Below are 11576 nucleotides of genomic sequence, written 5' to 3'. Positions count from 1 at the left end.
GCTCCAACATCATAAATATGTCATCCCGATTGCATTGAGAGTGGAGAGGAGCCAAAGGAAGACATAAGAAGAAGGGGAAGAGCTCTGGAAAATTGTAACTTTGGAGAATTTTGTTCATGGCTTAAAGACTATTGATCTCCGTATTATGACCTCATCATAATTCAGTAAGTCAGATAATGTATTCATAAACTTCATGATCAACATTACATGTGCACTATAATGAATACATTGTATTATTGAACAATGTTGAACGATACGTGAATCATGTGATTGGCTTGTTGACTAGATATATTTCTATATCTTATAACTCATGGGACACTTTCAAAGAGTATATCAAATCAAATTTAAAAGGGTAAATCAAAGTGACGTAACATAAACCAACAAAAGCCAATAAAGAAAGGGGTATTGATGAGAATAACAGAGATATACCAGGATAGAGTGGGTGAAAGGGAGATTAAAGTGAATGATAGAGATTTGGAGAGAGAATGAGAATGAGAGGTTAATAGAGATAATGTTGGAAGCTCAAGGTGCTTCCATTGCATCAAATAGGATAGGTGGGGATGATTGACTTTTATGCGATAAATATCAACAAGTTATCTCATTTTCATAAACATTAATCTATAACATAAGTACTGCATAATATTATCAATAACGTCATCAATATCATATCTCTATGATTTTACACTATTGTTAGTGTCCAGTAATTACGTTAGAGGTATATGAATACAAAAAAAACATTGCATAAAAATCAAGAGTTTTGTAGGATATGTTACTTTTAGGATTGCCTTAAGATGATCTTGGTATAAATATTGACAAATGAAACTATGAATTGGGGTTCTTGAACTAGAACTCTCTCTCACTTGAAAATTATTATCTGATATATTATTTAATATTTTGAGTTTTAACTATTTTTTAAAAAAATTCTGTTATTGTGCCTGAAATTTAGTTTTAGCTATAAAGTGAGGTAGTTGAAAATTTTAAGGTCAAGATTAAGAAATATTAATTTATTCAACTTTCAATTAAAATTTCCAGTTTTTTAATTATTTTCCAAAGCCCACTTGAAACTTGTTGTCATTAAACCATAATTGTTTTTTATGTAAACTGGATCAAGTATTCCAATAATGTCATAATGATCGCTCCAATATTATTATTTTATTTAATGTATTACATTTTTCTTTACCATTACACACCAGAAACGTTAGCCATTTTCATTATTGTAATCACTATCATTCTTATTTTCTTAGAGGATATATAATTGTGACGACGATAAAAAATTTCTTTGCAGACAGTGATGTGGGAACACTATTGCCTATTAAAGTTAGACAAAAAACGTGGCCTTTGATATCATGAAGAAAATATATTAAATGTGGATGACAAATAGATGACCCAATATGATTTATAATAATATAAAATGTTTGAAATGGTTTATTCAAAGTATAATGAAACATAATTCAAATGAGATCGAAACATATATCTCCATTACTTTAACTATATATCTATCTCAGTGTATATTGCTATCTCTCCGATGGCAATTGTGGCAAGGGTTGTAGCAGATAGCAGCGGCTGGAAACAATGTCGATTGCAGAAAACACGCAGCAAGAGGCAACAAAAGTTTTGACCCTAAATTTTGGTGACCAATGAGGGAAAATTTCCCTATTTTTAGGAGCCAAAGGGTCAACTGGTTACATTTCTATCTACTTTGCAGTCCACTTTTTCTGGACTGTGGATTCAATGAAATGGATGACATATATGATAGATGATGACACACATGATTTACCTTCAGCATGAATGACTGGTTATCATGGGTGATGATATGGACTGATACATTCAACACCAAATTGATGACAGAAAAAATACACCTACCGCCAACATGTAAATTTCCAAGTCAATGAGAGGAAACCAAAATTAAAAAGGAAGATGAAAATGTTCAATTAATTGAAAATTTAGAACCCCTTCGATAATTTTAATAATTATTCTAGTCCGGTAGGAGCAGATGCTTGATTGTCTCACATACCAACAAGGGAATACTGCTCAATGCCAAGATTAGTTAATTAGTCAATCCTATTTTGCCATCTCATTTTAAAGATATTATTTTATGTTTCTCATTGAAACATGTTATTAGCAGTAACACTAATTATAATTTGATATTTCACTACTGCTTTAAGATGATTTTAAGAAAAATCACCACAAAGGCCATTGCAACTGTAAGTAACTTTGTTATTGCCTCAAGTAATCCTTTGAAGGCAGTGGGAGTGGATGCATGATTGTCACACTTAGGAATATAGTATTGATTGAATTCCAAAAAATTGATTACTATTTTCAAGTGATTTAACTAACAGGGGAGGGGAGAAGGGGCAGGGAGTTGGGAGCATCTAACAAAAGCATGGAAAGGGAGCTTAGACAGGGGCATTGGGGGGAGGAGATCATGGGAGCTACGTATTATATAAAAAATAATTTGTGGTAACCATGTAAATATTTTATATAGCTGGTCCTTGGTAAAGTCTGCCTTCCTATCTGAATTAGTACATGCTGGCAAGTCCACCTGTAAATGATGGACTGTCGGTCCCAGTTCGGTCTGGTGCGACTGGTCTTTGGTCCAAAATTGTACGACCCTAACTGAGCATGTATTTTTTTATCCTTCTGTTGCATATTGATATCTTTCCCTGCAGACCCTATAAACTTGGCCTATTCTTTGTATTACATATCTTTGGTTGCCAACCATGTAATCAATATTCATTTTATAAATAGATTTAATTAACTTTGGCATTATATTAGAGTTAGTAGATTTAAGTCCATTGCGATCATGTTTAAAAGACTCAACCAAGTTTATAACTTGATGAAATAATCTCCAAAGTATCTAATAGAAAGGTAGATTTTTGGCGAAAAAAATCGTCATCATCTCAAACTAAAATTGAGATCTTTGTTGGAATCAAGTTAATGATTTATGTATTTTTAAGATAATAAAAAGTTAGCAATGGTTTTGTTTGATCAGAGACTATTGTGAAGTAGCACTTAACCCCTACGAAATAAATAGACTAGCATCAAATACTAATTTATTCACCCATATCATTTTTGCTCGTGATGTAACACGACGTGCCGGGATCGAGCGGCTCATGTTACACCATAAGGGGAGGACTGCTAATCAGTAGAGCGGCGGAGCAGGGCGCCCACGTCGACAAGGATGGTGGGGTGGGCTTTGGCTATGGCTGTTCTTCCTACGGCGGCTTGTACTTCGCGGTGGTGAACTGGCGGCGGCAGGTCGTCTGGCGGACATCTCCCTTGAAGGTACTCTAGGAGACCGTAGTGGCAGGCATTGGACGGTGCAAAGGTGCACCGGCACAGGGCGGCTGTAACGGGGTATGCATTGGACTTCAGCGACAATGATGTTAGGCGTTGCTACGATGACGTTGGTTGTGAGTGACGACTAAAGCCAGCTATTGGTGGACGAAGGCAGGCATCGGCGGCGACGACAGTGGCTGTTTTTATTGCGGCGCCATGTACTTCGCGTCGGTGAACTGGTGGCGACGGGTCATCAGATGAGCGCCTCTCTCTTGGCAACTCTTAAAATAGAAGGCGCGACTAGGCGTGGATGCGGTACGGGCAGGCGTGGCAGCACCGGTAGGTGTGGCCGCGCAAATAGGGGCGGCTGCGTGGGTAGGCATTGCGGCGCGGGTAGGTGTGGCAACAAGGGTAGGCGGCAACATAGGTAGGTGCGACAACGAGCTCGATGGTGAGAACGGTGGCTAGTGTGGTGGTTGATGGATACTATGTGGTCGTCAAGCCAATTACACTACCATGTTTATTTATGTTCATTTAATAAAATATTTATGTTCATTAGTATTCTGTGTGATGTTTATAATGAAGTCCGTGAATACGTGCAATGACTTTGTGAATTATGATGAGATCATAATACAATGATCACTAGTCTTTAAACATGTATTCTAAATATTCCTATTCGATGGATAGTCGAGACGGACATCAAATTATCTGGATAGAATATCACTATCCAGATAATTTTGTGATCCTAGTTATACGATAAGTATAGCTGATCCTATAGCAATTAGTGTGGTGACACTAAGGACGGATAGTGGGTGCTCTCCGGAGAAAGCACCCACTGAATTGATCAAATGAATCCTTGAATGGTATTATACCTAAACATCAATCAGGTTGATTCAAGTCACGATTGTATAAGTGATCTAGTGACCTTAGACACCATGGACATCTCATAAGTGGGCGACTATGTTTTGACTATGACTTACGAGCCTCTAATCATGAGATTCAAATAAGTTATAGATCAGATGTAGTAAGAAGCTTACGGAGATGATTGAGTGGTCAAGATAGGATCATCCCTCCTCGGTATAAGAGGAGATTGACTCGAGAAAGACGATGCAGAAAAATCCCTGGCCAGGGTAGTGATGATATTGAAGAAGGCATTCTCTAACGATCCCCGTCACGCATCAGTACTAATGGAATGATGGATTAGGGTTTGACGATAAACCATACCCTAAGTCATTCGAGAGTCTCGCGCAGATGATGGATTATACATATACGGTAACCGATGACGGTAAAGGTTCCATGAGAAAGTTCGAGACTACTCAGTATCTTCTAGAGCAATAGGTGTAGCTTGGCACCCCATGGGCTAGAAACTTAATCTATCGATTGGGTTAAATTGTTCCTTATTTAATTAATCTATTTGTTGATATAGTTAATTAAAAAGGTTAGTCAATAAATGTTATTGGGCCATTAAAGTTATTAACTAGAACGATACATGGGCCTAGAGGGTCACACACACAAGGTCATAAGGGCATTGGTGGATATATTTTACTTTGGAGGGTTTTTGAGAAAAACCTGAAGTGAAATATAAAGAGGGAAAGGGTCTCATTTGAAGCTCCCATGCTAGCCTGATTTGAGGGCCTCTTCCCTTCGCTACTCTCTTCTCCACTCATCCAAGGAAGAGTGTCTTCATGGTGAGGAGATCTTCAAGATTTTCAAGAAGAGTTGAAGAAGAAGATGTGAAGATCTAAGCTTCGAGTGATCGCTTGGATACTTTTAGAGGCGGGACGCGTGAATGGCTTCAGAAAAATCTAGGAGCGACAAAGTCAAGGGTGGAACAAGTTCCTCAAAAGGTACTTTAAATGTTTAGTTTTAAAGACCAATTGTGAATCGATCGACACGTTTCCGCATCCATGGAAACGTATTTTCAATGAACGAACCAAGGCACCAAAACCCAATAGTGGCGAGCGCTGGCAGGCTGCAATTGTGGCTGATGCTGCTGCTGCAGCTGTGGCTACGGCTGGGGCTACGGTTGCTGGTGCAGCTGTGGCTGAGGCTGCAATTGTTGTTACGCTTGTGGGTGCGGCTTCTGTTACGGCCACGGTTTGTGGGTGCGGCGCCCTGCCTCTGCAGCCTGCCACTGCAGTTGTCGCGGCCACAGCTTGCGGCTACGACCTCGATTGGCTGTGGCCGTGGTTTGCGGCCACGACCAGGTGCAATGACTCTTCTATTTTTATTTCCAAATACTACAATGACTCTTTTATGTCATGTGCTAGTTAGCTCACTTATCATTCCACATAATGATATATTGAATTATACTTTATGACGTACAACATTCAAGCCAAGAAAATGTTTGCCTGGCCAAGTTTAAAAACCATTTAATCAAATTACAACTTATCACATGCACTAATCGATAATTAGCAGTCGGTACTCCCTGCATCACATGAGCAGTATGGGGCATTATTTAGTGAAATACAATAGAAACATAAGGAGAATATGCTAATTTCGACTCCTATTTTTAATGTTTCTTAAAAACATAAGAAGAATAATTCAGATCACAATTTTGTAGTTCTGTTAAAGTGAGACCTACTGCCTGCAGAATTTTAAACGTATAAAAGATGCTTGATATTGCTCTTATCAACAAACGTATAAATATATTCAATGAAGATTAAAGGTCGAAGTTCGATACATTCTTGCGGATGGATTAATTGGATAGAGATGGACGGCTCAAGAGGGAGGCTATCAAAAGAGTTCCCTGGATGGAGAGGAGAATGGGAATGCTCAGGGAAGGATCCGAATGGAGGGGGTAGGTATCGACAAGAGATGAGCTGCCCTGAAGACGCGGTGAAGGAGAGACTATCACGAGGACGGGGATCGCAGAGGGAAATACGGGACATTGGACATAGATTATAGATGGGACACAAAGATTGATTAACAGAACTTTCATGCTGTGCTATTTAAAGGAAACATGGAAGGGGAGGAGGATAGATGGCCTTAATGGTCAAAAGACTGCTCAAAGAAAGCCAGGGATTATAGTGCATGGATGCGACGTGATGGCAATTTCGTCCGTGGACGAAAATATCTTCCCGTTCAGGACTTCGGAAGATTGACGAGGCAAAGAATCGTCTGGCTGTCCCCGGACGGGACAATTGCTTTTTCCATGTACGAAACAACCGTCACGTCTAGGGCCTTGGACGGGGGACGGGACGGTTTCTGCATCATGTGGGGGTACAGTATGCGCCTGACAGGCCTATCTACCCGACGCATGTGCTGCGCCTCTTTTCAATTTCTGAGTGGTCTAATGCTGACACAATCCCTGTTTCGTCCCGGGACGAGAATTTCTTATACGGGATGGGACACGGATGGAAAAAATGGGATGGAATGAACCCTGGACGGGACGATTTAGACGAAAATAACAGAGTTGTGACGGGCCCATCATCCACGACCCGGACGATCTGGAACTATAGTACTCAGGGATCGAATCAAAGTCTAAATGACAGTGTTGTGACAAACGATTGGCATTAATTTAATCGAATGTTTTGTTGAATTTTTTAGTGGTCGTCTAAATCGTCTCCCGAGATGAGTGGGTCGGCCCGTTCTTGGAGGCCCGCGGCATTAATTTAATCGAATGTTTTGTAGAATTTTTGTTCTTCCCGACGAAATTTCCGGCGTCGGAAAGTCGCGATTTGCGAGCGAGGAGGATCACAAAAAAGAGGTCAAATCTGCGTGGAAATGGAGCTGTGCAGATCTCCCGGTCTGGATCTTGGCTTCGAGCTCGAGCGTCTGCGGATATGGCGTCCTTGGCGTTCTCGATCTCTTCTCGAGCTTCTCCGGCCGTGCACGGCGGCGGCGCCGCCGGTCGCGCCTTCCTCCGCTTCCGATCCGCGGTTCCCTCTCTCGGAAGAATCCGGAATTCGGGAAGGAGGTTGGCGATTCGATGCCAATCTTCGCCCCTGGATTCGTCTCCGGAAAGAGGCGCCGCGGTTCTCGAAAAGCGCTCCGTCGACGCCAAGGTTAGGGTTTCCCCACCGGTGAATTGATTGAATTCTCTCTGGACCAATTCGCAGATCGATTAACTTCTCATTTGGTTCAGTGATGGATTGATTCATCGATATACTAGTTTCATCCTCTCTTGAGATGAAATCATCGATCGATTCCCTTCTCTTAAAATCAACTGATCGGTGGATTGAGTTCTCTTGAGATTAACTGGTCTACTTGACTACTTTTCTTTCGATTCATTGATCGGTCGATCGAGCTATCTTAGGATTGTTTTTTTGAGCGACTGATTGATCGGTAAATGTGCTCGATCGTTTGATCAGCCGATTGCTATCGGTTGACTCCTCAGATTGCTTGGAGATAGATTGATTGAGCTGTGTATCTTGAAATTAGAGGGATTTTAGAAGGATAGAGTCGCGCCGCCGGTTGATTTTTTCCTGTAGAGATTTAATCGTCGATCGATTGATTCTCTTAAGATTAACTGGTGGATCGATTGAATGCTCTTAATGTTAAATGATAGATCGATCGATCGATTGAGTAATTTCATCTTCTTTTGAGATCAAAATCATCGATCGATTTCCTTCTCATTGATTGATGTGGATTGAAATCTCTTACGATTAGCTGGTCTTTCGGATGATTCGGATGACTTACTCTTAAGATTAACTGATTGATCGTTTGAGCTCCCTTATTTGGGCGACTGATTAATTGACGGACTGATTGATTGCTTCTTTTGGAAAATCAATGTGCTCGATCGATTGATCTACTGATTGTTATCGGTTTACTCCTCTGAATCTTAGTTGATAGATTGATTGATTTGGGAATCTTGGTGAATCGATTGACGTCTCTTAAGATTAAATGATCGATCGATTGAGATCTCTTAATTTTCCTTCGAGCCAATGATTGATAAATAGACTGATTGACTGCCTTATTTTTTTTTAAAAAGTGCTGGATCGATTGATTTACTGACTATTGTCACTTGACCCTTCTTAATATTAGGTTGTAGATTGATTATTTGGGAATCTTGGTGGATTGATAGACTTCTCTTAAGATTAATTTATTGATCAATCAATCGTATGAATTTTTTTTCAGCGATTGATTGCTATTTAAAAAAATTAGTGTGATCGATCGGCTGATCAGTTGATTGTTATCGGTTGAATTATCTGAATAGTAAGTGATACATTAATTGAATTGGGGGATTTCAGAAGGGGAAGTGGGCATGGAAGTATGAAGATCAGATCGTGAATGTGTACTACGAGGAACACGGGGGCGAGGTGGTCGAGAACACAAGGACCATTCTGATGATACCAACTATCTCTGATGTGAGCACGGTCGAGGAATGGAGGGAGGTGGCCTCTGCCATCGTCTCCTGCAGAGGAGGCCGTGCCACTTGGCGCTCCATCATAGTCGACTGGCCTGGCCTTGGCTACTCCGACCGTCCCTCCCTAAACTACACAGCAGATGTCATGGAAAACTTCCTCGTCTCCTTCCTCACCTCACCGACCAGTCCCCTCTCCAATTCAGGTTAATCTTATATTGCTTGATCCTTACATATTTACATTATTCATGCACAAACTTAATTGTTGAAGAACAACATCTTGCTTAAAAAATGAAAAAGTAGCACTGTTGCCATGAGCTATAGGTTTTATCACAGTTGAGAATTTCTAGAGTTGAACATGGTATCAGAGCCAGGTGGCAAGTCAAATCCCAGAAGCAAAATACAACATGCATGAGCCATAAATAGGCCAGCGACAGTAGTTTTGGGGAAGGGTTGAAGAACAAAACCCGCTTAAAGATGAAAAAAATAGAGCCCTTGCTTTAAGCTATAGATTTTAGCACAGTTGGTCAGCTCTTGAATCTAACATAGTATTGCAGCCGGATGGAAGATTCAAATCCCAGAAGCAACACAGTGCACACTCGGGCTATAAATATGCCAGCAGCTGGTGTTGTGGGCGAGTGTTGAAGAACAATGTCCTGCTTAAAGATGAAATGTAGCTTCCTGGCAATAAGCTATGGCTTGAATCCAACAATATTTTTTCCTAATTCTTTTTCCTTCCATGTTTGTCTTTATCTGAAATTGAGCAGGAGGAGAGTTGGTGATTGTTGGCGGAGGCCACGCAGCAACCATAGCCGTTAGAGCGGCAAAGAAGGGGTTGGTGAAGCCATCTGCGGTGGCTGCGGTTGCGCCCACCTGGGCAGGCCCTCTCCCCATCGTCTTCGGCCGGAGCTCAGACATGGAATCGAGGTAAGTTTCTCCGGGATGACATGTTTTTGTCTCTCTGGGACTTCATCTCCCTCTCTTTGTTCAAGCTAACCCACCTGTCTCCAATGTGCAATCTTTCTCTCCGCCAAGTCTACCTTTCACTCTCCTAGATCCATCTCTCTCTCTCATTCATCCAACTAAGGCCATGTTTTTTAAGATCCAAATGTATCTCTTATCCGACTAAACCCATCCCTCTGCAAGATCTCAATTTTTTCTTTGAATAATCGACCCATCTTGCCCCCAAGATCCCATCTCGCTTCTCCCACTGAAGCCATAATTCTCTTCAGACTCAACCCATCCTTCCCCAAAATGTGATCTTTTCTCTCTTCTAGATCCCATCTCCCATCCTTTTTTCCTCCAGACTCGATCCATCCTTCTCCCATATGATCCCATAACTTCTCCTCTGATGCAGCCCATTTTTCTCTGGCTGGACCCATCTCTCTTCGAGATCCCATCTCTGTCTCCAACTTGTCTTATGTCGCAGACTAAGCTCGAAACAATCAGGGAAGCTGCTGAACTTGCAGGTACGGGTTTCTGCGGGGGACGCTGCGAGCACCGGCGGTTGGGTGGATGATGTACAGCATGTTGGTGAGCAACGAGAAGGCAATCCAGTCGCAGTACACGTCTCATGTCTACGCCAATGCCAGGAACGTAACACCGGAGGTGGTGCAAAGCCGGTTTGAGCTCACCAAGCGCGAGGGGGCGCGCTTCGTGCCAGCCGCATTCCTCACTGGTGAGCTCGACCCGGTGGGCTCGCGCGATGAGTTTGTCGCCTTGTTCAAGGATTTGCAGGTGCCTGTGCTGGTGGTGGGCGCGGCGGGGGCGCCGAAGAGATCGAAGGCGGAGATGGATGCACTGAGAGGGGCCAGTGGGGTCACCAAGTTTGTTGAAGTACCAGGAGCTCTTCTACCCCATGAGGAGTACCCACAAGCTGTTGCTGAGGAGCTCTTCCAGTTCTTGGAGGAGGCCTTCTCTACCTGAGGTGCCAGCCTTTCAAACGTCCTCTCTCTCTCTCAAGACATATCTCTAACACTTGCACACACATACCCATTGTCTATGATGAGCTGGATATTTCCACTAGATGATGAATAATTGGGGGGGATATATACAAATGCTTTCACTCATGCTCTTCCAGTATTGACATTATTGACACTATTGACATTAGTGATCACTACTGTTACCGAAATTCAAATCCGAAAGCTTACCACATTCTTCTAAAGAATATAAAGACTGGTACCTTGATCAAAGCCTGATAGTATCCCATACTCTTTCCAACAATCAAGAGGAATTTTTCCAGAATTAAAATCTGAAAACTTCCCATATTATTTGCAAAAGAGATCCAGGCATAACATTGAACAAATCTGATAATGTCCCACACACTTTGCAAGAATAACCCACCATACAGTATGGAGAAAAAGAGAAAACGGAAACAAGGATTTGCCTTATATATTCTTCACATCAAGGTTCTTGTATTGCAGCAAAAAAACTGAACTTTAGCAAAGATACAACACAAGAAACACTCGGACGTTTGCATCAAATTACATCTGCCTTTTTTATAGATGCACAACGTTGAAACACTGTCTGATCTGCTTTAGTGCTAACAAACTGTTAAGACTCAAACCTTAACATATAAGAGTCACCGTGAATATTAGGATGGACCTCACATATGTGAAGCATGCATAATTTTTTTACCCTTTCTGATCTAGCTTGAGTTAATCTATCCTTGGCTCTCCCTTTTCCCCTCCATGGTGCAGATCCAGCTTGGGGATCTTATTGTTAGTTAGTGGTTAAGAGATTACCAAAGAAAGAGAAAAGATAGTCTAAAATTTGATTCATTTTATTCTCAAAATGCTAAACTAGTTGAACCTATATTTTGATTCCTAAGTGATAAGGTGGAGGGTAAGGATGTATCACATATTTTTAACCAGGTTCAGGATGAAACTCCATTTAATCCTGTCCCTTTAAGACACGTTCCCTGATCCTTGCCAACCACCTAAATTTCAGGCTAGGCTCCTATGTTCTCAGCACTATAAACATGGACTTTTCT

The 11576-nt window shown here is 41.5% G+C and overlaps 1 protein-coding gene across 1 annotated transcript; it reads left to right on the top strand.

Annotated features, from left to right (window-relative positions):
- The first annotated feature begins 6947 nt into the window (after positions 1 to 6947).
- On the top strand, positions 6948 to 10653 carry LOC144713494 (alpha/beta-Hydrolases superfamily protein). Its single transcript, XM_078588090.1, has 4 exons — positions 6948 to 7286; positions 8472 to 8790; positions 9352 to 9511; positions 10054 to 10653. The coding sequence occupies exons 1-4, from the start codon at positions 7065 to 7067 to the stop codon at positions 10508 to 10510; spliced, it is 1158 nt and encodes a 385-aa protein (XP_078444216.1). The 5' UTR covers positions 6948 to 7064; the 3' UTR covers positions 10511 to 10653.
- The last annotated feature ends 923 nt before the right edge of the window (positions 10654 to 11576 follow it).

This window comes from Wolffia australiana, chromosome 16 (genome assembly GCF_029677425.1).
Source record: "Wolffia australiana isolate 7733 chromosome 16, ASM2967742v1".
NCBI classification, from domain to species: domain Eukaryota; kingdom Viridiplantae; phylum Streptophyta; class Magnoliopsida; order Alismatales; family Araceae; genus Wolffia; species Wolffia australiana.
This window is presented reverse-complemented; position numbering and strand designations above follow the sequence as displayed.